Here is a 27,177-nt window from a genome sequence, read left to right as displayed (position 1 = left end):
TCTCAAAGAGCATGTGCAGTCCAGCCAAAAGCAGGGGCAAGAATCTGCATTGTGCTCCTGCATTGAAGGTGAACAACACGAACCATAATGGCGAATGTGCTTTAGTAAGCTTCCCTGCAATATGAATTTGTAATATATGAAGAATTGTCAATGAAGCTTACCACGAGTACAGATGCATTTGTAAATTATGTCACAATTGAAAATAATGAGCACAGTGTAAACCTATGTGCCCTTTCCACTCTTAGTATGCTTTACTGCACGATGCTTATTTACGCCACTGTTTTGTGGTGTAGCAAGCTACAAAAGAAACATTGCATAATCAGGCTTTTTACGATTATCTTTCTCGCAATACACTAATATATCGCGGTGAAGCCTAAGCAATGTACTGCGGTGAAGCATACTAAAAGTGAAAAGGGGCCACTGTTACTGGACATAATAAGAGTTCTTTAATTATACACTCGCGCACCCGCCGCCTCTCAGGTCGCCTAAGTGGACATACTATGCTGGCTGATAGCAGCCCCCTCCCACTTTTAGTATGCTTCACCGCGTAACTAAAATGTACTGCGGCGAAGAAGCCGCACATTTGTATTGAGTGAATAAACAAATGGTTTTTACAACAGTACAGAAATAATCGCACACCATGCATCCGTCTACAGCACGGAAGAGCGTCGCAACGTACGGTAGCTGATTCACACAGGCCGTGTAGCCCACTTATCAGTCGTAAAGGGTATTATGGGTAATTAAAAATTTCAGACACACGTGTTTATGTTTACGTTCACACTCCTTGCGTAATAAGACTCCCAGAACTTCCACAACAGAAAGTAATTTACAACACACAAACGCAAAGAACACAGACATATGTCTCGTTTTCAAATCGGCCGTCATGCAAATCACATATAGCGCGGGAAAACGTGAACATGCTGTGTGTTAGCGTCGTAAACTTCATACTAGGCAAGTAGCTAGCACACCACATTCCCGCGACAGCCGCTAATGAGACCAAGACGGGAGCACATGTCTGTGAACGCGCAAACGAAGCCCCTAAGCCACTCTACTCCTCCGCCACCCCCGCTGCACGGCTGCACCACTCGTTTTAAGCACAGCACACCAAACACACATTCAGCGCTGAACAGTGGGCGGTCGACGCAGTTGCATTTACATGACTTGCAGCGAGCAGCACATCCCTCGATGTCCGTTAAGCAAAGTCGGACACGGCGACGCCACATCGCGGTTCGCAGAACTTCGCTGCCGAGGCGCTAGGCCAGTTCGATATTTCAATTGTCACCACCGCCGGGTTCTCAAGAAAGCACGGGTCACACAACGCAGATTCTGTACTGCCAGAGCTCACCGAAGCCAAAGCCGCACTACCGCACCGGCACTACTCACGGCTTTCCGCCAAGTAACACAGAACCTACAACCAACACACAAGCAACGCAAACATAATCACGTTTGCAATGTTGAACATGTGTTGAACAACGCGCGGTCCAGAGAACGATCACGCCAAGGACGAACACACCACGGCGTCGCTCGGCATGGCTCGGCGCCAGCATCGCGCCTTCTCAAAAATCACTAACTGTCCCTAGGCACCTAGGATCAGGTCACGTGAGGGATTTTTGTACGACAAATAGACGCACGCCTGTAGTCACTACCTATTTGGTAACTCTATGAGTGCCCCTATGGGCGTCTTGCGCTGGAGTTTGAGGTATAGTAGCGGCGCCTGGTGGCGGCGCGGGAAACGACATCTGGGTCGTACCAGCTTGGGTCGTATTGAGCCTGGCTGTGGCGAAGCACGTTTATAGGCCGAGTTTTGCGTCGATTCGCACTTTTTTCTGCCCTGTTGCGAGTGCGAAAAGGCTCGTCACTTCTCACAGACCACGTCGACCACGCTGCGAGCTGGTCGCAGCCTATAAGTTTAACGAAAACGGACTCTCCGTGTGCCGTGGGACGTAATGCTGGAAGCAGAAGGAATCGGCGACGCCGATCCGGAGGGACCTAGCTCAGCATCGAAAAAGCGTCACCGTCGATACTGCTGCGTCGTGGGCTCCCATGAACAAGAAGGCCTGAATCCCAACATCCGATTCTATCGTTTCCCTTCAAGGCCTCACGAAGCGGAGCGTCGATCGGGCGCGCTGTATAACTGCAGTTCGTCGCGCTGGGTAAGCGAAACTTCGCGCCATGCTGACTGCCTCACCTGTCTTGAAGCTTGCTTAATTATAGATCTGCGTTCTAAAATTCGGTCTTTTGCACCTACAGTCCCGACGGCAGACCGACATAGCAGCAGGCATGGCTGGTGATTCACGATTCGAAACCCGGCCACAGCGACAATTAACAGTTCGACCGGTGCGAAGTGGTGAAGTGCCCAGGTGTGTGCAAATGACCTCAAATGGCCGGGTTGATTCGGTGATAATTCACTACCCCACTACGAGCAGCACAGGTTAGAGAGTTAAATGTGCTCATACTTGACCTCAAGCCAGCATGTTGAGGCAGCGCAGCAAGATAGTACTGATTACAGCAGATCGATTTTCGAGCGTTGTCATTAAAAGCTACATCAAGCGAGCAGCGCACGAGCTCGCGCTGCGCGATTCGCACGTACGTGCGAGCTCATACGCATTGCATCAGTTATTACCAGTTACTAAAAGGGACAGATGGCCGCTACTACAAAGCAGGCCTAACTACTTGTTTAGCGGCATGCAGTCAACAAAGATTGCAGGAGACCCGCCATTTCGCGGCATGTCGAAAGACCGCTGCCGTCGCGGCGCGTACGATCGTGCGCTCGAGCAGTTCGTACATCGCGGCATGCTGAAAGACCGCTGCCGTCGCGGCGCGTACCGTCGTGTGCTCGAGCAGTTCCGTACACATGATGTCTGCTTATCGCTGCTGTGGGTTCATTTATAGCAAGCATTTCCTCGCGTTTGTGCGCCTGAATCTAGCAGCGTGCAAACCTTACCTGAAGTTCCACTTCCTACGCGACTCGCTTCACTTGCGATTGACACCGCGCTAAAACTTCGCCGCTTAATTCTTGAACGGCATACACGTATTCGGCACTGCATAATTTCTTGCCTTTACGCAGCGTGCCACTCCTGAAAAAATCTTCGGCGCCCGATATTCGCTGCAGGCCGTGATACAACACAACCGAAAGTGGCGGGTCCATATGTAAACGTGCTTTCCGAAGCAGACGACCGAGCTTGGTACGACCCATTTTAGCACAGAGGGCGCTTTTTAGCACCTTTTTCGCAGCGTCTCCTGGGCTATGCAAGAGCCCCATGCATTGCTGCCGTCGCGCGCTGCACTGCCCCCATCTGCGATTTGAGGTCAGCGACATCATCGTGCACTGTTCCTTCCTCATCTCGTTTCCTTCCACATCGTAAACATCGTGCCTGTTGTGATCGTGTTTGTAATCGTGCCATGGTACTAAAGGGACAGTCCTCCAAGCGTGTGTTCCCTCTGCAAATATTTGTTTTGGTGCCGGTTTCCAGTTGGGAGGCCGATGGCGTGTCGTCGTGCGCGAAATCGCTCACACAGGGGCTAGTCATCCGCGACTTGAGTGGCCACCTGACAGCCGCCTCAGTATGCCAAACGAAGGTGCGGAACCTCCGCGCTGCGCTGTGTGCGGCCTCCAGCGCGCCCCGAACGCCGTGCTGCTCCCGTTCCCCGACCGGCAGTACTCGAAGCTGTACGGGGCCTGGGTCGATTTCGTGCGCGGCTGCCCTGGCAAAGGCAACTGGCTGCCCGACAGTCGCACCGGCTTCGTCTGCTCGCTACACTTCACCTCCAACTGGCTCAGGCGCAGCAGGGGCTCGGCTCACCACACCAAGATGCTGCTCATCAACCCGTGCGCGGTGCCCACGCTTTACCCGAGCCCGGAGCAACGACGCCGCATCGCCGAGGCCAACAGCAGCAGCGCTGCAGCCGCCCGGGTGGTTCAGGGGCCGAATTTACCGAGCTTCCCTTTCGTAAGTGCTCTTTGCCATTGGCCGGCCGCCTTCCCTAATTCAGCATCACGATTGGCTGAAATTTTCGCTTACGAACAATTCGAGCGTAAAAGTTTTTAATGCGATTAGGTTCTTAGGAGTGGACGCGTTTTCCGAAGTATGACTGTCTGTCTGTCTATGTCTCTAACCATTTTTCCTCCAGTTTGGATAACTGGGTAGTTCATGGTCTAATTGGTAGCACACCGGGCAGCTGTTCTGAAGGACCAGGGTTCAAAATCCACTGTCGGAACAACTTGTGTCACTGGGTATGTGGTACTAGGTACGTTGAATTATTAACCTTTTTGATGCCAACTTTGCAATTGGCAGCAATGTGCAAATGGGTATTTGTTGAACTTGAGTGAACCTGCTTGACCATAAAATGTCTCGCAATATTACCCAGAGGGAAACCTGTCGCTGTGGCACTGTTGCATTAGAGTGACTAGATAGGAGGAGCAGGTCCAACATGGGCTCCGTGCTGAGGCATTTTCTATTGAAATGTTGGTCCTATTGCAATGAATGTCCCTGCACACCAGCTGGATGAGCCACGCGCATATCGCGTCGGAGGCCCCTTTGCACCTGCATGGAGCTTGGACAGGTGTTTGACTCTGCTCAATCTAGTTTTGCTACTCAGCGGAAAACAGTTATTCCTTCACTGGGGTTTACTCATCCTTCCGAGTTACCATAGAAAATATTAACATGTATACATCGTGCAGACGACTCCGTAGAGCAGAAGTGACAACCATCCTTCCTGCACCGTTCACTCTCTCCTGAAAGGTACGCAGCATGGCGGAAACAGTCATTTTATTCCCCACGGACTTGTTGTAAAGAAAGTGGAGAAGGAGTGTCAGAAACAATGCAATAATGATGGGTGTATTGAGAAGATGACAGCATGTAGAGCAGACGACAGTGACTGGGGCCGTGAGTTTGGTGCAGCCCTGGGGCTTCAGGATAAGGTGACAGCAGTGCCACCGCAATTGCAGCATTTTTAGCATGACTCTCTCATTCCCCATTCTCCCCCATTCTGGTACTCTCTAGTTCCATGCATGGGAATGCCTGTATGGTGGCTTTGGATTGGCATCGTTCTCGGAATGCCAGGACATCCTGAAGGTGTGCCTCACTTGCACCATTCTGTCTGCCACAGTGGTTCATTTGCTATAAAACAGCATATCAAAAACAATTATAGTTTTAATATCACACAACATGTTTTTTTTTCAATCGTCAAAGCTTGTGCTTGGATGTACAGTTATATGAAACGTAAAAATGTATTAGCGGGCCTCTAATGTTGAAGGACAGATAACAAGGTCTGCACTCGCAGTGTCACTTTGTCATATTTTCTTGCCTTTCTTAACATTATTATGCATTGCAGGTGAGTAAACTTCATTGAAAGATGTGATACAGGTGAATGAAAACCTTCTGTGAGGATATTATTTTAAGAACACATTCTCTGTGCAGCTGTATCCACATTTTAGGCAAAGCGTCGCTCCAGCCAGTACAAGCCTGGCACACCCATATACCGTCATTTCCATGACGGCGCAGTGCCCATTAGAAAGTTCCCATAGAAAGTGCTGCCAGATTTTCCTCTAAGGGACCTTGCGAGAAACCGTCTTTGACTTGGGTCGATGGGTATGTGCCACTGGATGTGTGCAGCTCCTCAGTGAACCTTTTTGACGCCAACTTGGAGTGCTGTGAATGTGCCATTCTTCATCGACAGAAAAAAGAAAAACCTTTAAATTTCCTCCAATCTTGGGTAGAACCGAACCCGTGTCATATACGTACAACCTTCTCTGAATGTGTATTCACACATGCGTCATGCACAGACTTCGTGGCATTGCTGCCAGATGGCACAGTGCATCAAAATAAGTGCAAAGAGAGCAGCCAGGTTACATACACTCGTCATACATAACGCGTTTCAGTGGTGGTACTACTGTGTGTCGCTACATTGCTTCAATGTTAATCACAATAATTCAGTCCATCGCGAAATAGGTTCTGCTGGAATTTTTTTTAGTACAAACCCAGGTCCGTTACACACTCTCTGTGAAAGATTGATAACACAGAACTCAGCTTGAAGGAAAAAGTTTAAGAAAACTTATATTCTAGTTATGCAGTACAGTTGAACATAGGAAAACATCGCAGCGTAAGACGCAATGTCCACTCTCTACGGTCTCTAAAGAGCGTCTCCTCTCTCACACATGCACACACACACGCACACGGTGCGTATCCTCTGATCATCGAAGCTCCACGCTACTTCCAATATGTAACACAACAGAAGCGACGCCCTGCTCTTCGTCAATCGCTGAGGGCAAAGGTTGCCTCCGTGGAGGTTGTTCTGAGGTGGTGCCGTCTCCACTCTCCATTCCAGCCAGACCAAGGGTCCATTTCGCTTTCTCCAGGAAAGGCATCTGGAGTGCGCACATGCAGTTCAAACAAATGCAAGAATGCAAAACAGAACACCCTCTTCATAAATAAAAAATGAGCTTTCCTTATACAAATAAAGTGTAGAAATAGTTGCACCAATAGCCTATGCCGCTGTACTAGGTCCATTACAGAAAATTACATGTTGGTCAGTCATGCACATATATTTGCTCAAGGAGCATGAACATCATTTAAATGAACCAGCATTAACTGACTCAGAGATAGCTATGACATTTGATTGGACATGTAGATGTCTAAATTTGAGGTAGCGGAATATCGACTTAATCGTAAGACCTATGGTGTTTTGTTGTCAGAAACACCGCAGGTCTTATGATTATATCTTGCGCCGTCGTCCTTCATTCTCTTTTATTTTTATTTTGTTGTTGTTGAACAGCTTGGTTAACATTAGCTGGAACATACTGTATACATTTTGCAGCTTCCTCATTGCTACTTCAACATTGTCATCAAACTGTTCTATTTGTTTATCATCAGGACTGGATGTTTGAGCACAGGCTTGTACTATCTTTAATTTATATCTTATATTTAGGTTTATTACAGTGGCTGCTGCGCTTTCGTTTATGCTATAGAATTCATCAGTGTTGCCAGCGATGTCCTGATCCCCCCCCCAATTAGATATCCTAGCCTGTATTCTCTCACATCTCTGTAGCAGATGGCATCTTCAGTCAGGAATGCATATGCCCCACTAGTTCCCCTAACCTCGCTAAGGTCAATGATATGCCCGTCAATGCCTGATAATTTCACAAAGAACTATGCTAAGCTAGCTTCATTAAGTGGGATGGAGTAGAGATAGAACATCACGTTTTTATTCTCAGAGGCCCAAGTTAAAATCCTTGTCAAGGCCACTACATATTTCAGGCTTATAGTGGTGCCTGAAATAAAAAAAAGAAAATCATTTTAATAAGTTGGCAAAAACTAGTGCAGCTAAACAGTGTGTTTCAGCTAACTGGTGTCAAGCTTTAAAAAATCCACATGTGGCATTATGAGAGTGTAACTGACTTAGTGTTGTTCACTCTCTTCTTGAGCAACTCAAAGTATCTTTTACTATATGAGCTTATGCAACAATAATTAATTAAGCAAGCTTGAAAGTATTGCTTTAAACGCAGAACCTTCGATGGAGAAGCTGTAGAGAAGGGGTCTCAAACCCATCACTTGTGGGCCATGTGCAGCCTGTGGAACTCTCCGGTGGGACCTGCATGGCCCCACTGAATGATGCACCCCCTCTTTTCCCTTTAGTCGGCCAACTTTCAGTGTTCCTTTTCATAGTGAGGTAGACATAGCAATTATTACTTCAGCAATATACAAACACCGGCGATGGAATAACCAGCACAAGACAGGCTTTTCAAAGCGATAATAGCATGCTAAAAAGCTTAGACGTGACTAAATGTGACCATGGTCATTCTTCTGCTTGAAACTTACTGCAGGTATGATATACTGAACAGGGAAGAGGCATATAAGTGAGGCACAGACCATCAGTACCTTAAGGTGGCAGTCCCGCTCTGGTGGCACGCACTCTGCATTTTAGTCATCGTTTTGCAGATGCACTGTGCTTTCTTTGCTTGTTGGACGGATGTGAACTATATTGCATTAGAAAGCTTACTTTCTGTGCTTTCCAATGACACCTGGTATTATCGCCTAGCCTTACCTGATGACATTCAGCTGACGCTTAGCCTTACCTGAAGCGTTACCTGATGACATTCAAAACAGTGTGTGAAAAAACGGCGTTTTTGCTGTACCAGCCTCTGTTGTAGTGTTTCCAGCAAAACTGCTCAACATAACAAAATGAAGTTTACTGTGCCTTTAAATTAAATTTTATACAAGGTATGTATGAAGAGATATTGCACGTAAATCAATTAGAAATTTATATTGGCTATAATAAAAATGGGCAAAACAATTAAAGTGTATGAATGAATATCTTTTCTTGCGTTTCAATGCAGAACAACAATATTTAATGGTTTTTTAGGCTACAGTGCACAAATCATCTATGTGAAGTTGTTTTGTGTTCTGATGAACAGTTCACGAGTTATTATTACTTCAAATTGGCAATTTATGGCTTCACTTGATCACACATTACTGAAGAAGAGTTAAAACTATTCAAGCTGGAACTCTGAAATTTTCAATAATCAAGCAACAAGCCCTCCTCTCCAGTTCTATGAAGAGAATATTGTCTTATGTCTATTAAGGAATCTACAAGGGACCAGTGAGTTTAGCTCATTTTTCTGCTGCCCAGGTCCATGCAAATTCACATTCTTTTTCATTTATACACTAATTCACGAGTGTTGCACATTAGTAGAGCCATACAGTGTCCTGTTATTATCAGCACTCATGATTTTTGCTAAGCATGGCTTGAAACAAAAGATTTCCAATAAATAATAAATCTCACAGGCATATTTTGCTGTTGGTGCCATCTGTCCTAAAAATATATCAAGCTGTTCCATGTCATTTCCAACATTCGTCAAATTTGGCACCACTAAACATTACAAAGTGGGCAAAATGCGGATGGATTCTTTCTCCAGATTTGAGTGTTTGGCTCAGTCTAGTCGCCACGCCTAGCCCACATTCTTTCAAGCACACACTGCCAGGAGAAAAAAAAATGAAAGAAAGCATCGAGCACGGTACATCATGACTGCATGCCAGCTACCCAGTAGGTTAGGTTTGCCATTGTGCCCAGGAGAAGTGCAGATAAAGTCAGATTCCTTGTTCACTTTTATTCACAGGTGACTGTGGAAGCATTCTTAAAGTGCACACAGAACTTGCCCTCGCCTCCTAGTTTCCCAGCTCGTATGACGATATTGTCATGTAGTAGTGCCGGGGAAGTAGGCAGCCACACTCTGATTATAGAAACTGGCGTTTTATTGGGCGAACTTGTGCCCTCAAAGAACGATAGCGGCGAACACACTCGGCGATCATCGAAAATTTGATCAGCGGATCAAGCGCATCAGCTTTTATAGATCAGTCGTCGAATGTTCCAGAGTGACCGCTGGGACCCGCGTGTCTTCCACAAAGTTCTACGCTATTTGCGTCACGCATTCATGCAATCAGATTACGCAAGTTGCGGGGAAAGACAGCGGATGGAACCATCGATAACATTCCAGAAACTTCTTTTGCATGCAGGCGCGTCCTGCTCTCTGCGATGACATTTGTTAGGCGCTGAGAAGTGGTCGCCCGATAAAGATAAAGAAGTACACGTGTCATTACCCCCCCTCTTAAAAATCATCGTCCCGATGCTACAAATATAAGAGAGCGAAACACAAAAGGACACTTATTAAACAAAATTAACAAAACAACGAAAAGAAACAAAGTCCAAAGGTCAGTTACGCGAAGTCCCAAATTTCATTAACGCTGGTAGTACGGCTTGAGTCGCACAACGTGGACTATTTCAGGTCGTGAGTGGCGCCGCTGTGATAGCGAAATGCCGTCTGGCACGACCTCATAGTCCAGTGCGCCAATACGTCGGATGATCTTGTACGGTCTGAAATAGCGACGCGAAAGCTTCTCGCTCAGTCCTCGTCGGCGTATAGGGGTCCAAACCCAAACACGGTCACCGGGCTGGTACTCGATGAAACGTCATCGGAGGTTGTAGTGTCGGCTGTCGGTACGCTGCTGGTTCTTGATCCCTAGGCGGGCGAGCTGTCGGGCTTCTTCGGCGCGCTGGAGACAGGTTGCAACGTCAAGATTCTCTTTGTCGGTCACGTGCGGCAGCATGGCGTCGAGAGTCGTCGTCGGGTTCCTGCCGTAAACCAGCTTGAACGGCATGATCTGTGTTGTTTCTTGCACTGCCGTGTTGTAAGCGAAGGTTACGTACGGCAGGACGGCATCCCACGTATTGTGCTCGACGTCGACGTACATTGCCAGCATGTCGGCGAGGGTCTTCTTTAGGCGCTCCGTGAGACCATTCGTCTGCGGGTGGTAGGCAGTTGCCCTCCTGTGGCTTGTATGGCTGTACTGCAGAAGGGCTTGGGTGAGCTCTGCTATAAACGCTGTTCCTCTGTCGGTGATGAGGACTTCTTGGGCACCATGTCGCAGCAGAATGTTCTCAACGAAAAATTTCGCCACTTCGGCTGCGCTGCCTTTCGGTAGAGCTTTAGTTTCAGCGAAGTGGGTGAGATAGTCCGTCGCCACGACGATCCACTTATTTTCAGATGTTGGCGCCGGAAACGGTCCCAACAAATCCATCCCGATCTGCTGAAATGGTCGGCAAGGAGGTTTGATCGGCTGTAGTAATCCTGCTGGCCTTGTAGGTGGTGTCTTGCATCGCTGACAGTCTCGGCATGTCTTGACGTAACAGGCGACGTCGGCAGTCAGACGCGGCTAGTAATACCTTACCTGTATCCTCGACAGCGTTCAGGAGAATCTGAGGTGCCCAGCATTTGGATCGTCATGCAGGGCATCATGTACAGAACTTATGGACGCAGCGCTGACGGAACAACAAGAAGGTAGCTGGCGCAGACTGGTGAGAAGTTCTTCTTTACGAGCAGGTTGTTTTGTGATGTGAACGAAGACAATCTGCGCTTAAATGCCCTAGGTACTACGTCGGTTTTCCCTTCCAAATACTCGACGAGGCGTTTTAGCTCCGGGTCTGCTCGTTGCTGTTTAGTGAAGTCTTCTGCGCTTATTATTCCGAGGAAGGCGTCGTCATCCTCGCCGTCTTCCGGCGGGGGATCGATGGGGGCTCGTGATAGGCAGTCGGCGTCTGAGTGTTTTCGTCCGGACTTGTAGATTACCGCGACGTCATATTCTTGTAGTCTGAGGCTCCACCTCGCCAGCCATCCTGACGGGTCCTTTAAGTTAGCTAGCCAACACAATGCGTGATGGTCGCTGGCGACTTTGAATGGCTTGCCATATAGGTAAGGGCGGAATTTTGCTGTAGCCCAAATGATGGCGAGGCATTCCTTTTCAGTCGTGGAATGATTGCCTTCTGCTTTTGACAGCGACCGGCTAGCATAAGATATCGCCTGTTCATGTCCGTCTTTGTTCTGGACTAGGACGGCACCGAGGCCTAGTCTACTGGTGTCAGTGTGGATTTCGGCGTCCTTGTCGAAGTGTGCAAGTACCGGTAGCGACTGCATACGTCGTTTTCTTGAAATGCGTCGGCCTGCGGCGTCTGCCACTTGAACTCGACATCAGATTTGGTTAGATGCGTTAGCCGCGCAGCGATGCGTGAAAAGTCCTTGACAAAGCGCCTGTAGTAGGCACACATGCCAAGGAATCTACGCACTGCCTTTTTGTTGATAGGCTGCAGGAACTTTGCGATGGCAGCTGTTTTCTGTGGGTCGGGGCATACTCCGGATTTGCTGATGACGTGGCCTAGGAACAGAAGCTCATCGTAAATGAAGTGACACTTTTCTGGCTTCAGAGTGAGGCCTGATGATTTGATGGCCTGTAGTACTGTCGCAAGCCGCCTAAGGTGATCATCGAAATTTCCGGCAAAGACGACGACGTCATCCAAGTAACCAAGACAGGTCTGCCACTTCAATCCTGCTAAGACTGTGTCCATGAAGCGCTGGAACGTTGCAGGCGCCGAGCACAGTCCGAATGGAATGACCTTGAACTCGTAGAGGCCGTCTGGCGTGATGAAGGCGGTCTTTTCGCGATCTCTCTCGTCGACTTCTATTTGCCAGTAGCCAGACTTGAGGTCCGTCGACGAGAAGTATTGAGCGTTGCAGAGCCGATCCAATGCGTCGTCTATCCGTAGAAGGGGGTATATGTCTTTCTTCGTGATCTTGTTCAGTCAACGATAATCGACGCAGAAACGTAGAGTTCCATCCTTTTCCTTCACCAGGACAACAGGAGATGCCCACGGGCTTTTCGACGGCTGGATGATGTCGTCACGGAGCATTTCATCGACTTGTTGCCTAATAGCTTCACGTTCTCACATCGAAACTCGGTAAGGACTCTGGTGGAGTGGTCGAGCGCACTCTTCGGTTATTATGCGATTCTTTACAATTGGTGTTTGTCGAATCCTTAATGATGTCGAAAAGCAGTCCTTGTATCGTCGGAGAAGACTTCTGAGCTCTTGCTGCTTGCTCAAGGAAAGACTTGGATTTACGTCGAAGTCTGGTTCGGGGACTATGGTCGGCGGGGTAGATGCGACAGAATCTGAGAGGACAAAGGCATTGCTCGTTTCCACAATTTCCTCGATGTACGCGATTGTCGTGCCCTTGCTGATGTGCTTGAACTCTTGGCTGAAGTTGGTTAGCATCACTTCCGTTTTCCCTCCGTGGAGTCAAGCGATCCCTCATTTCACGGTCGAGCAGTAGATTTTGGTCACCCCGACGCCTTCTACGTCGGCAGGTGTTTTGGTGCCAACGGAAATGACAATGCTGGAGCGAGGCGGGACACTGACTTGACTTTCGAGCACACTCAAGGTGTGGTGACTACCAGACCTCTCCGGCGGTATCGCTTGATCTTCCGACAGCGTTATCAATTTCGACTTCAGGTCGATGATTGCGCCGTGTTGGTTCAGGAAGTCCGTGCCGAGAATGACGTCTCGTGAACACTGTTGGAGGATAACGAACGTGGCAGGGTAAGTCCGGTCATGAACGGTAATTCTTGCCGTGCAGATTCCAGTCGGCTAATGAGGTGTCCTCCAGCGGTCCGAATTTGAGGGCCGTCCCATGCAGTCTTAACCTTCTTCAACTGGGCGGCAATGTGTCCACTCATGACTGAGTAATCGGCCCCTGTGTCGACTAAGGTGGTGACTGCATGGCCGTCGAGAAGCACGTCAAGGTCGGTGGTTCTTTGTCTTGCGTTACAGTTAGGTTTTGCCGTCAGATAACGGCTGTGCTGCGTTGACCTGTGGCTGCTGGTATGGGATGTCGTGAGGTCGTCTTTCGTCGTGGTATTCTTTGCTTCCACACTTCGTCGGGACGGCGGCGTGTCATTATGTCGTCGAGGTAGTTTCTTTGGCGTCTTCGGCGGCGGCGGAAGATCTTCGTCAGTTCGACAAACAGCAACCGCACCTCCATCGGTTGTTGCTTTTAGTTTTCCGGATATGGACTCGCTGATCAGCCCCGGGCTGGGCCAGTGTATGGACGGCGCTGCGGCGACAGGTAGCGGCCTGGTGACAGCGAACGCGACGGTCATCGAGAGTTCCACTGAGTGGCGGCTAGGTAATCGGCGATGTCACATGGGCGCTCCCCAAACTGTGGACGCGGCGCGTTGACAGCGAACCCTCTCAGTCCCAAGTCACGGTATGGGCATCGGCGGTACGCATGGCCAGCTTCTCCGGAGTGATAGCAGAGCGGGCAGTGGTCGGGGGCTCGCCAAATGTCCGTCTTCCTCGCGTAGGTGCGTTGGGCGACGAGTGGGCGTGCTGGCGGCGGCAGACAACGGAATTGCGGCGTTACAGGGCCCTGGCGCGGTCGCGGAGGGGGGCCTTGACGGCGTGTGACGGTGGCGTAGGTCATCGCTTCTGGCTGGGGCTGCGGTAATAGAGGTTGCACCTCAGGAACCCCAAGCGATCGCTGAACCTTATCTTTCACAATGTCGGCGATAGAGGCCACTTGAGGCTGCGACGAAGGCAGGACCTTGCGCTGTTCTTCGCACACAATGGCGCTGATGGTCTCTTGAAGGTCTTTGGAACCCAGTCTTTGGATGGCGTACTGCAGTGTGAGCCCCTGGCGGTTATATTGCCGGGTGCGCATCTCCAGAGTTTTCTCTGTCGTCGATGCCTCTGCAGAAAACTAAGCTACAGTCTTCGGTGGGTTACAAATAAGTCCGGCGAAAAGTTCTTGCTTGATGCCCCGCATTTTTTCTTCTCTGACATCCGGGTCGGCGTGCCGGAAAAAACGAGCCATCTCCTCCGTGAAGATCATGATCGTCTGATTTGGCAGCTGCGCTCTGGTTTCTAGTAGAGCTTGGGCTCGCTCTTTTCGCACAATGCTTGTAAATGTTTGCAAGAAGCCGCTTCGGAACAGGTCCCACAGTGTTAAGGTGGCTTCTCGATTCTCGAACCAGGTTCTGGCGGCATCTTCCAATGCGAAATAGACATGTCGCAGCTTGTCGTCGCTGTCCCAACAGTTAAACGTAGCAACCCTCTCATACGTCTCCAACCAGCTTTTCGGGTCCTCAAATGTGGAACCCCGGAACGTCGGTGGCTCCCTGGGCTGCTGCAGAACTATTGGGGCCGCTGAGGCTGCCATTGGGGCTGTCTTCTTGGTCGTCTCTGGACGATCTTCTCGGACTATCTTTTTCGTCCTCTCTGGTAGAATTCCGTGTTCCGGCGGCAGCTGCTGTAGCCGGCGGCTTGCTCGATGTTCCGGGACAACGTTGGTGTTGTCTTCGCGGTCCGGGCTTGAATTACGGCTTGTCGGGACATCCTGTACATGAACGTAAAGCACCTCCACCAGATGTCACGTAGTAGTGACGGTGAAGCAGGCAGCCAAACTGTGATTATAGAAACTGGCGTCTTATTGGGCGAACTTGTGCCCTCAAAAGCAAGCTATACTCAAAGAACGATAGCGGCGAACACACTCTGCGATCGTCGAAAATCCGATCAGCGGATCAAGCGCGTCGGCTTTTATAGATCAGTCGTCGATATCAGTTCCTGATGCAGAGCTAGTAATTATAAAGTTCGTGCTTCTATATTTTCCAAAATTTCAAAATTTTGAAAATATCTAACAAAATTCAAGCCCTAACTCGAAATTTCGCTTTCAACAGTCACTAGAATTTAACTTTCTCTCTGAAATGCAACAAGTTTTATAAGTATCGTACAGGGGTTATCCCAGAAAAATGTTTTTGCATTTTACATGTATTTGAATAGGCCGCGTCGGAGTTGGGCCCGAGCTAAAGCTTCCTTTTAAGCAGAAGTTTGAAGACGTCGATGTACCTGAATTTTATCAATTTCTTCACTCGTGCACCTTCCCAGCATTGCATAAAAAATCTGTGAAAATCATCAGCATGTTTCGGAGCACCTACTTGTGCATGCAGCTTTTTTTTCTTTAATGAAAGTGAACAAGGCCTGACTGTGATTGAAGATGACCGATGCGCATTTTGTGGTCTCTCGTGAGGATGGCCTGAGCACAAGATTTAGTGGTAGCAGCGAAGCATTGCCAGGTGTCCAGCCAGCATCTATGGAGGCAGCGCATTATCAGTCAGTGGGAATAAAACCTGTATGGAATCCTCATTAGGGTGCTTTCTGTCGTGTTTCTGGCCACTCAAATTCTTGTGGACCTGTTTGCTTAAGTGTCTCCTGCAAGCACTGCCCCCCCCCCCCTCCCCCCGTCTTTCCGCAGTGCCACCTAACAGTATGGCCCCTGAGGAGCTATGTAGGCTACCTAAAATAGTCCGAGAAATACTGAAAGAAAACGCACCCCTGTTTTTGTCTTGATTTGCTATTTTTGCCAGAACACTGAAAGATAGCCCACTTCTTGTAATACCACTGCCCAGGAAAGTGGGGGTGGGGCAGTGCCACTGCTACCACCACCATAGGTGATGCTGGCAAAAAGTGGTGTCAGTTAGCTACTGTCGGAGGTCAAGAACATCTTTGGTTCTTCCCCCTTTGCTGCAGTGGTGACCTTGGCAGAAGCTAGGTACCATGGGGATAAGCAAGCAATGCTGAACAATGCCTGAAATTGCAAAACTTGGCCACTTTGTTTTTTGTTGCGGAGCAGCAAAGACACCAGGATGTGACAGAGCTCCACAGTTGAAAAGAAAATGGAAACAGTCTGATGGCACTGGAAGACCAACAGCAATATGAGCAAGACCACCCATCAATTTTGGGTTTACTGCAAGCAAGTGAAGCAATGAAATTCGACCTATCAAACTCAACTGAAGCAATGCGATGGAAAAGGCAAATTCAAGCGCACCATGAACAACTGAAGGCTCGTATTTTCTGAGAAGATCGATGATGGACTCTTCCAGTGCCTCCAAGAAGAGAGCGGCAGGAAGGGTCATAAGTAACCATCTGTTCCAAGAGAAAGCGTTGAAGCCCGCATTGAAAGTGATGTTGGGAAATTTCAATGCCTCTCACCAGTACCTGTCGTGGGGGAAGAAGTGGTATAATGTTTTGCTCCAGTACCGACAAGTGACAGCCTAAAGCTTCCTCGAGGTCGTCGACATCTTGTGCTACAGCGATAGGGACTGTTCCTTTGAAGGTTTTGAGGAAGACTGAACAAGAGCATATAAACAGACCTTCATAACTTTTGACTGCAACATTGTTTTTATTTTTTTCCAACTTTTTTGTTTGCACGCCAAAAGTTAGTCCACTCCCTTTTTCCACCCATTCTGCTCTATACTTTAGGTGGGTTATCTCTCTCGATATTAGGGCAGGTACAGCCCAGTGTCAGAGCTCACTTTGAGACTACTGCTGTAGAGCATATTGACAAATATCCAGATAAATTGTGTAAATAATTTCTATATGAATAATTTCTATGCTGCCTGCCATAGTGTTAATTTTTTCCGAGCTAAAGTGCACAAGGTTTGAAAAAGTAGCATGTTACTAGTGCCTGCCTTCAGCGACATCTGTGCCCTAATACTAAACATGCTACCAATGTATGATTGATGCAGTATGCACACTGAAGTGATGAATAGTCTTGTCGTTTCTCATACATCACCATCACCTGCCAGAACCCCTTAGCTTTTATGCCATCGCTCAACAACAAAAACACATATAGAGCTTTAAGAATTTCCATGCATAGTGTACAGCTTGTCCCATGGTTTTGTTTGCTTCATCGCTTCAATAGACGTGATATCCCAGATAAAGTGGAAGCCAGGACTGTTATATTCAGTCCATCTCTGTTGCTTAAAGCCTGTTCTTGCCTTAGGTCTGCATGCAGTATCAATCATTCATTTGCAGCATGTTTGAGGACACTAATGTTGCCATGCATGAGCATCTGTTTACGTGGTACTTTTTCAAGTCTCATGCGCTTCTATTGCAGCCTGAAAAGCTAAAACTGCAGTAGCGATCATCACAGATGGAAAATATTTGAACCTTTGTCACTAAGATCTACAACTTCTCCATTGAAGATTTTACAATTAAAGCTTACTTTAAAAGTGAGTTAATTAATTGTTAATTAATCGCCTAAACTCACAGTAAAAAATATTTCGAGTTGCTCAAGAGGACTGAACAAAACAATAAGTTGGTTGGATTCACGTAAAACAAATGTGGATTTTTTCAAGCTTGGCACGAGTCAGCTGAAACACCCTGTACAAGTCTAGGTGCAACCATACTACAAAGACCCACTGAGCTTCAAGACACTCCCTCGCCAGAAATAGAATTAGCCACCCTGTTCCAGTATCTAGCCACTACCTCCCTCATGACTCTTGCAATTAAAAACCATGGCCTGAAGTCCCCAGCAACTAAGAAGCAGCTGAAACTCAACATTTAATGTACAAACTCTCTCCACTGGTGTTCATATGCCAGTTTGTATACTATTTATTTATTTATTTATAAATACTGCGATTTTCAACAAGGTCTTAGCAGTGTGGTACACAAGTAGGTTTACAAAACAAAATAAATACAAAAATGGGGAACTGCACTAAAAAAATTCTTCACACAAGCGCAAAAAACAGGTGCAAAAACAAGCACTTCAACGTTATTTCAGCGATCTTTTCCAATCATACAGTCAAACAGTGCTATCACTAACAATCTCAGCAAGTGCAAAAAAAACATTTTTTTTTTATTTAAGATATGTCTCAAAAAGTGATAATGAGTCCTGTGTTACAGTTTTATTGGCCAGATTATTCCAATCTACTATAGTTCTAGGAAAAAATGAATATTTGAAACAGTTGACACGTGTTGTAAATGTAGTTACAGCTAGTGAGTGTCGCTGTCTGGTAGCATAACCTGTTGTATAGGTGATAATGTGAGACGTGTCGATATTGTAGTCACCATTTATTAGTTGGAAAAGGAATTTTAGATGACATACACGATTTCTATCACTTATAGAAGGCAAGCCGCTCCGAGATAAAAGGTTAGTAATAGAACTACGCCCATATGTATTGTAGGATGAATCGAACTGCTTTTTTCTGTAAGCTTTCTAGCTTTCCAATATCACTTTTAGTGAACGGGTCCCATATAAACACAGCATATTCCAAAACGGGGCGGACGAGTGTTTTGTATGCCAACAGACGTACTGTTGGTGTGGAAGATTTTAATATGCGTCTTAGAAAAAACAACTTGCGGAGACAGTTTGCTATTACTGTGTCAAGGTGCTTTGACCAGGAAAGATCCTTTGTTGTGTACAAGCCAAGGTACTTATATTGCACTACCTCTGGCAAAAAAGCATTTTCTGTGCCATAGCGATATAGCAGTGGCTTCTTTTTTAAAGTTGTCTGCATATATACTGTCTTTTCGAAATGAATGCACATTTGCCATTGTTTACACCACTCAAGTACCTTATTAAAGTCCTTGTTTAACCTGAGCTGATCTTCTTCCGTTGTTATTTCATCGTGCAGAATGCAGTCGTCAGCGTAAAGCCTGATTTTAACAGAGAGGTTAGTGACAATATCATTTATATATAACAAAAAGAAAAGGGGACCAAGAACGGATTCCTGTGGGACGCCAGAATTGACAGCAGCTATATCAGAGGTTGTTTTATTTACAGCAACAAACTGATGGCAGTTTGTAAGATAGGCTTTAATTCATGCTAATATTTTATCATTTTTAAGCACAGCTTCTAGCTTATGAAGCAATTTAATATGAGACACCCTATCAAACGCCTTGCTGAAATCCATGAATATCGCGCCTGTTTGTTTCCCTTTGTTTACAGTGCTAGCAAAGTCATGAATGATTTCAACTAGTTGAGTAGTCATCACAAGGCCACTTCTAAAACCATGCTGCATGTTTGTGAAAACATGCAGCATGGTACGTTCATATAGAAAACCAGTTATATGTTTGTGAATTATATGTTCTAAGAGCTTACAAGATGTTGATATTAATGAAATCGGTCTGTAATTTTGGATGCGAGATTTATCCCCCGATTTATGTAAAGGTTTTATTCTAGCAATTTTCCAGTCTTCCGGTAATGATCCTTCATTGATTGACCTCGCAAATAGAATGTACAGGTATTTTGCACACCATTCAGCATAACGCTTTAGAAAACAGTTCGGAATATCATCTGGCCTGGAGATTTTTTAATATCACGCTTTACCAATAAATTTAGAATACCCTGTTCCGAAATAACAATTCAAAATTACAAAATAACAAAATAATATGTATGTGTTCACTTCACTGTTGCAAAAGAAAAGTTTTTTGAATGACTATATTGCCCTAATTCACGATGTACAATTTTTTTTTGCCTGTGAGATTATTTATTAGGCTGCTAAGTTCTGCATAAAAATAACCTTGCTTGAGCAGGCTCTAAATAGTTCTGATCCTCCGTTCTTGGAAAGCCAGCATTGTAAGCTGCAGACACAGAGTGCAACTAGTGATTACCATAAATGACAGTAATGTTACAATGAAACCTGTTTTTAGTGCACTTTATTCTCCATGACTGCTGCATCAAAAAAAAAGGAAAAGAAGAAAAAAAAAGGAAAATTGTGTCTAACAAAAATTTTTTTTACATACCTTGTCACTTGTGAATGAAGCGGAAACCATTAAGAAGTGATTGCCAAAGTGAAGCAATAGCCTGCTCATAGTTAAGCTTATATGTGCTGCTGGGCATACTTATTGGTTATCTCTCAATGCTGGGAAGTGTGTGTGTGCTGCAAAGTTTCTCTGCATCCACAATCGGCCCGAGTTGCAAACCATGTTCAAACTCCTACAGGGCCAGAAATCGTGCAGTGTTATTGGGATCCACCCACGAAGTCACCGTTTCAGTTATACTTGGGAATAATTGGTTTCGGCTAACACAGAGTGACAGGAAGAGACAAAGAAAGCTTTGCTTTAAGGAGAAAAGTAGTAGCGCCAGCCAAATGCGTAGTCAGCAACTTAAAAAAACAAATTTAAACTCAATAAAGGACACGCCTATTATGGAAACAATAAAGACAACACTGACTCATAGCTGAACATTTTTGCAGAATGCATCAACACGCAACATGACAGGAAACATACAGGAGACATACAACATACATGACAGGAAACAGAAGATGCACTTGACAACCCAGATTAGGCTCCAAACTCATTGCACGAGGTAAAAAAAAGAAATGTGTATAATTTGTGTTTACTTTCCTGTTGCCCTTGTTCAGAAATTTTTCTAGATGCATAAGCGAACATGTTCCACCATTCCTTGCTTGACCTGCAGGTTCCTATGAATGCCAAACAGTTTAAACCGGTAGGCACAGACGACACAAACAAGCTCTCAGTCAGCAATGGCGAAGGCTACTCTGGCATCTGGGACTGGAAGCCAGACACGTGCCTAACGATAGATGGCTACCCTGCCAAGCCGACAGGCCTCCCCACATTGCACCTGAGCCAGGAACATGGCTTCATTGCCGTAGCCAGTGGCAGAAACACCATGGATATCAAGGTACGTTCAACCCGTCATGTCTCCGAAACCATTAAAACATTGTACTAAATCATGTTCAGCGTGCAGATTGCTTGTTATCGATGTTAGTTGAACGAGGGATGTCTCTGTTTAGAGCTAAAATTTTGATAGTCCCCTTGTTACAACATTGCCTTAAGCATAACAAACCCCATACAAGCATTCTTGCGCATGATGGTGACAAGCGACGTGATGGAGATGGCTGTCGTGTTTGCTCGTCACCTACAAGTCATACCCTAAGCAAGCAACGACTTTGAGCGACATCTCCCCGGTGTTGCCAATATGAGGGCAGCAAGTACGTGCCGAAACTGGTGTGACGCATGCTATATGAAATTAAGTTGATGTGTTTTACTGTAAAGAGTAGCTTAAAATATTTCTGAAGGTCTTGCAGTAGGTTGGTATCCTTCCACATATCAAAACTGACTAGTGGTTTGCTCATTCCATGCGACAATCAGTACCTAGTGCTTGACAGAGGTACATCCAGTTCTGGCTTCGTGCTATTGGCTAGTTGCTCAGAGCGCTTCCGGGCAACGGGCGACAAATCCTAGATTTCCAGAAACAAGCGATCTGCTCGGGCGACAGCCTGTTTCGTCGCTCGCCGCACACAAAATTGCTCTCATGAGTCACATTCCTGATTAATAAGGATATAGCTGGTAACATACAACAATCAGGTAATCACTTTCATTGATTATGAGAAAGTGTTTGATTCGGTCAAAACCTCAGTGCTCATGCAGGCATTACGGAATCGAGGTGTAGACGAGCTGTATGTAAAAATACTGAAAGATATCTATAGCAGCTCCACAGCCATCGTAGTCCTCCATAAAGAAAGCAACAAAACCCCAATAAAGAAGGGTGTCAGGCAGGGAGATACGATCCCTCCAATGCTATTCACAGCGTGCTTACTGGAGGTATTCAGAGACAGGTATTCAGAGACATGGTTCATAGATTGGAAAGAATTGAGGATAAGAGTTAATGGAGAACACCTTAGTAACTTGCGATTCGCTGATGATATTGCCTTGCTTAGTAACTCAGGGGACCAATTGCAATGCATGCCCACTGACCTGGACAGGCAAAGCAGAAAGGTGGGTCTAAAAACTAAGCTGCAGAAAACTAAAGTAATGTTTAACAATCTTGGAAGGGAACAGCAGTTTAAGATAGGTAGCGTGGCACTGGAAGTGGTAAAGGAATGCATCTACTAAGGGCAGGTAGTGACCACTAATCCGGATCATGAGAGTGTACCATTGAAACCGCTAGTGGCAAGTGCGTTCCGTGAACGCACTCTGCTCGGAGTGCACTCTCCGCCAAGTACACTCCACTTGCGATGTCTAGATTTGGCAAAGTGCACTTAAACCGAGTGACACTCTCATTAAGGGCACTTAACTTGCCCTCTTGACAGGGGTATAAACGTCACATGGTCCCTCGGTTGCAATATGGCAGAAGGCAGGATAGAAATGTCACTTGTTGAAGCTAGCCAAGACAGAAGGAGAAAGTGTTTACATTGCCATTTGAGCTCTGCTTCTGGCAACATTTTAATTTCTCCTATCTCCTACAACAAGGAACCAATTTTTAAACATGCTTGGGGTGAGGCACTCCTCAGATGGTGCCCTACAACTTCCAGCATGTACAGTCTGTCTCAGAAGTTCATGCAGTAAGGTTTATGTATATAAAAAAAATCCAAAGTTTTCAGATACTGTGCAACCCCGGTTATGCATCCTCTGCAGCCAGGAGATGCATGTTAGCTGGCCTTGAAAAGTAGGTGGTAACAGCGGCTTAGAATCAAGTGGAAGGTGTCGCTACAAATCTGTGGCCTGTATCTTGACCATTGTCATGCTGTTGCTGCAGATAGACGAAGGTACATGCACCGAATTCTCTTCGGCGACTACAAGATTGAGTAGGCTTCAGTAGATTTGGTGCCACAAAGTACTGATAGCATAACCACTGGCCACATAAGCACACGGTCGTGCAGTCTGAGTCTGAATTATGGAGCTATGCACTATAAGGTATCCGAAATTTAGGTCATCCTTATACATCAAGGGCCTACTGCAACAAGAATTTCGACCGTGTGAGAAGCCCAGTTTCAGATAATTTAGACATACAGTAGCCTCTGTGCAAAATTTTATGCTGGAAGTACGAGTGGATTGGATGCACCACAATACGATCACAAAAATCTGTTTTTCATCCTGAAACTGAAAAAAATGCCACCATTACCCCCCGCCAGAAGTGACATATGACTTAGACCGTTGAGAACCAGCACCCGTATTGACTGCTTCACATGCTTTTACCATTCTCGTGTATCAGCGAACATGTAGCGCACGTCTGCTAGCTACACAGTTAGTATACTGCAAGCTGCTTTGTGAGCTTCTTCAGGATGCTCTTCCAAAGTGAAGCATTCTTCTTCTAGTCAGGCTGGTTTTCCGTGTCGGGCTGTCTACGTTCAATGAGCAGAGGCTCGGTGTGTTCCGTCTCTGCTTGGAGATGAGCTCATGGAGGTGACCAACCTAAGGGACCTTGGCTACCTTACAGCGAGCAGGCAAGTACTGCCGTCTGTAGTAAGGATGGGAAGTAGCTAAGGCTTGGTGCAAAGTGCATAACCTTTTGCCTGTTTCGCTCTGGCGGCACTTATTGCCTTTCGTGCAATAGCAAAACGACAGAACACGTCTTGGGCCTTTCAGGTCTCGCAAGCTCAGTGTGCATCAGCATCTTGTGCTGCATTGATTTGCGCAATGTTTCGCATTTTACTGCCAACAAAAACGAAAGTCAGTAGTGCAAATAGGCCCTCTAATGAACGAGTGCTACGAAGGCAGTATGAAGAATGCATTTGTTTACATTTTTGGCGGTCTTATCTTCAAATGCATGGTATCCTGGAGCGAAAGAATACAGTTTCAAAGAACTGGGTGCACTTATAGTCATTCCGAGAAAGCGTTTGACAAGGAATCTTGCATAGGTAAGTGACCATATGAAAGAAACCTGTGCAGCTTCGTCAAGTGCACTTTACATGCTTCATACGCACTGGCTGGTCTGTGTCTCATGCTGCGGCACGTCGCACGCTTGAGCCCTGAAAGCTGGGACAGGAAAAATGTGTTCTGCCTTCCTCTGTGCAGCGTTTTGTTCTGCACTACCATCGCTCGTGCTCGAGCACGCGTTCAAGCATGCGATGGCTACGCAACGTGTTGGCAGTCTTGCAACAGCTTAATTCATGTGTGTATCAAAGACAAAGCACGTTGACAGAGGTGCCCATCAACCGGAAAATGTTGAGCATGCAGTGCGCCTGGGCGCACTCTAGCGCAGTGAAATATCAGCAGTCGCATGCGGTTCTGGGACTTTCGACACATCTGCATCACTACTGCTAACCACCAGGTGCATGCATTGTCTGCTTAGGCTCTATTTAAAGTCTGCTGTACTCGCAGACAACTTTCTGTGGCTATGAAGGGAAAGCTATGAGCGCATGGCTGCTGCACATGTGTTACCTTGCCAAGTGGTCTGGCAGCATTTGACGGTGCTCTTGTTTGCTCGGAACATACGGTAAATCGACGCAGCTTTCACGTGCAATGGTTTCATGTTTACCCAGATGCGGAAGGGAAAAGCCTTTACGCTTGATGTAATCCTTTACGCTCGGTGTGTTCTGTCATATTTAACTGTTGCTAATAAGGTGTTTATATTTTGTCATGTCTAGCCTAAACTATCATGGATTAAAACGCAGGACTCTTTTCAGAGCGGGGTCGCTAGCGCATCCCGTGCTCTTGCACAAGATGTTCCCAACAGAGCATGACACTTCATGCCCGTTTTGCAGACGATCAAAATGCACTCTAGCACAGCCCCTTGCAGAGTGCACTAAGCTCAAGAACCCCCCACCATCCCTACCCCCCACCCTCCTCAGCCCTAACCCTCCCCCGAGCGATGGGAGACCTTGTTGTCCAGCCCCGACCTACCGACCCAGCTTGCGCTGGCGGCTAGGGGCCAAAAGCTGCTGGACGCATATGGGACCTGAGAAGAAGCTTCCACCCCATCTGGTGCCAGCGCACACCAACCGTTACTAAGGGCTCAGTATAAAAGTTGATTCTCTCTTCTCTTTTCAGAAGTGTTCTAACTTGTGCGCACTTTGCCTCCGTAGCTTTCCCTTCATAGGCACAGAAACTTCTCCACAAGTATAATAAGAAAATTAGACAGTTACCAGCCCTGCGGCCTTGCCAAGATTACTTTCATACTAGTACATGCTATGCATTTATAGCCAATTTAGCCCAAGTGAAATTTCGTTGCAGTTCGCCTTTAAGCCTATGGGGTTAGTGGCGGTGCTGTGGGGCTGTTTGAATGATCAAGCATTTCTGCATTGTCGGTGTCCGAATAATCAGTCATTGACTGTACTGGTAATAAAGTGGGATAAAGATAAATAAAATAGAGAATAGTAAATAAGCAGTTATTCTTTGCTATACAGGGTTTCAAAATGTTTTTATGTGCTTAGCCCGTTGAAGATGAGCAAAAGGAGAACAAGGTGAAAGCAGGAGCCAACGTTTCGTCAAGTGGACTTGTCTTCTTCAAGGTGACATATGCAAGAAAACAAGTCCACTTGTCGAAACGTTGGCTCCTGCTTTCATCTTGTTCTCATTTTGCTCATTGTCTTGAATTTCCATCTCCCAACTTCCCCTTGTTTACCCTGGATTCTTAGCCTGTTGAAGGTCACCTCCATTCATATAAATCACTGACCAAATGTTTCATAATAAAGTGCCTTTTCGGAACAAAGCGCAGCTTAATGGTGCTTCGGAGGTGCTGCAACCTTTTGCGACTTCTAGAAAAAATTCTTATTGTGTTGTCACCCCTTGGCTTCCGTGAAAACTGATTTTTCGCTTCACTCTGTGGCGTCTTCTAATCTGGTAGTTTGGGTGGAGTACTTCCACTTCACCTTACTACCACATGTTTATGCCCACGCTTGCGCATTTTATTATTGCCATTCTCGCACATATTGTTTCCAGGTAAAGGCATCACGAAAACTGATTTCTATCTCATTTCTTGCCATTCAAAGCGCTCCTGCAAGATTCTCGCCCATGTGACTCTCCTGCGGGCGGCATATAATTACTTTACTTCCAGGGGGACACTCGCAAACCAGTGTCACGAACGGCACTGGGACCATTGAGGTAGCATTGGTCCAGCAGTCTGGTGCTTGACCAGCAGCAGAGAGGTGCCCAGGCAGAGATGAGGGGACGACATAACGAGTAACAAAATGTTGAATTACATTGCTACGTATGGAGTAGTCAGCTCAACACGCTTCTCGCTTTAGATCAACACGAATGCTCCAAGCTTATGCTGAAGGCTGCAAGTACGTTGGCAGGGGTGTCCGTTATAGCAGCTGCGGAATGCCCTCACCCCTCAGGAGGGAGCGGACGCTTGCCACACTTGTGGCCGGTACTCGGTACAGTGAAACCTAATTAAACCGTAGTTGGCTGGAGCCCAGAAAAAGTATGTACTAAACAGTAGTACTACTTAACCGAAATAGCATGAGGTCGACCACTTACCTGTCAAAAACGGAACTCAGAGAGAGTGTGATGAAAGGGCAAAAACATGCAGTATTTATTCACTTCGTGCGGCAAAAGTCTACTTATTTTTGTTTGATACGGCAGCAGCCTAGCAGCGACGACAGCAGCCTCAAACTTACTGAAGCTGTGAGCCAGCTTTTCAGCCAGCGCCCTCTTCTCGGAAAACACTTGCATGGCAGATTAGTCACTGGCAGCAGTGGCATTGCACGAGCCACATCTTAAAAGTTCCTTGTTTACGCAGTTACCCTGACCGGACACTTTTCACCCACCCCCCTCTGTCTCAAACGGCGATCTTCGTGGTGACACATCGACGTACTGCCCTCCCGGACGCTGAATCATCGCCACATGATGAAGCTGCGTCTGCGTGAATACATCGTGGCCTGCTGACAACATCAACGAGATTACCACTGGAGGTCGCTGCCCGGAGCACCATCCCTTTAAATAAGCACGCACCAATGCCCAGCCTTCACTGGCAGCAGTGGCATTGCACGAGCCACATCCTAAAGGTTCCTTGTTTACGCAGTTACTCTGACCGGACACTTTTCACCCACCCCCCTCTGTCTCAAACGGCGATCTTCGTGGTGACACATCGACGTACTGCCCTCCCGGACGCTGAATCATCGCCACATGATGAAGCTGCGTCTGCGTGAATACATCGTGGCCTGCTGACAACATCAACGAGATTACCACTGGAGGTCGCTGCCCGGAGCACCATCCCTTTAAATAAGCACGCACCAATGCCCAGCCTTCACTGGCAGCAGTGGCATTGCACGAGCCACATCCTAAAGGTTCCTTGTTTACGCAGTTACTCTGACCGGACACTTT

General features: G+C 46.8%; 1 protein-coding gene across 2 annotated transcripts in view; it reads left to right on the top strand.

The window, feature by feature from the left end:
* Positions 1-2,951: 2,951 nt before the first annotated feature.
* Positions 2,952-27,177, top strand: part of LOC126519714 (uncharacterized) — a 73,886-nt gene continuing 49,660 nt past the window's right edge. Inside the window, exons 1-2 of one of the 2 annotated variants that reach the window (XM_055065359.2) lie at positions 2,952-3,950; positions 20,585-20,809. In XM_055065359.2, the coding sequence (XP_054921334.1) occupies positions 3,567-3,950; positions 20,585-20,809 (609 nt within the window). In that variant the 5' untranslated portion in view covers positions 2,952-3,566. The remainder of the gene's footprint in view (positions 3,951-20,584; positions 20,810-27,177) is intronic. The other variant, XM_050169070.3, reaches the window with a different exon arrangement.

This window comes from Dermacentor andersoni, chromosome 10 (assembly GCF_023375885.2).
Source record: "Dermacentor andersoni chromosome 10, qqDerAnde1_hic_scaffold, whole genome shotgun sequence".
NCBI classification, from domain to species: Eukaryota; Metazoa; Arthropoda; class Arachnida; order Ixodida; family Ixodidae; genus Dermacentor; species Dermacentor andersoni.
Note: the sequence above shows the minus strand (reverse complement) of the source record. Positions and strands in the feature narration are given on the sequence as shown.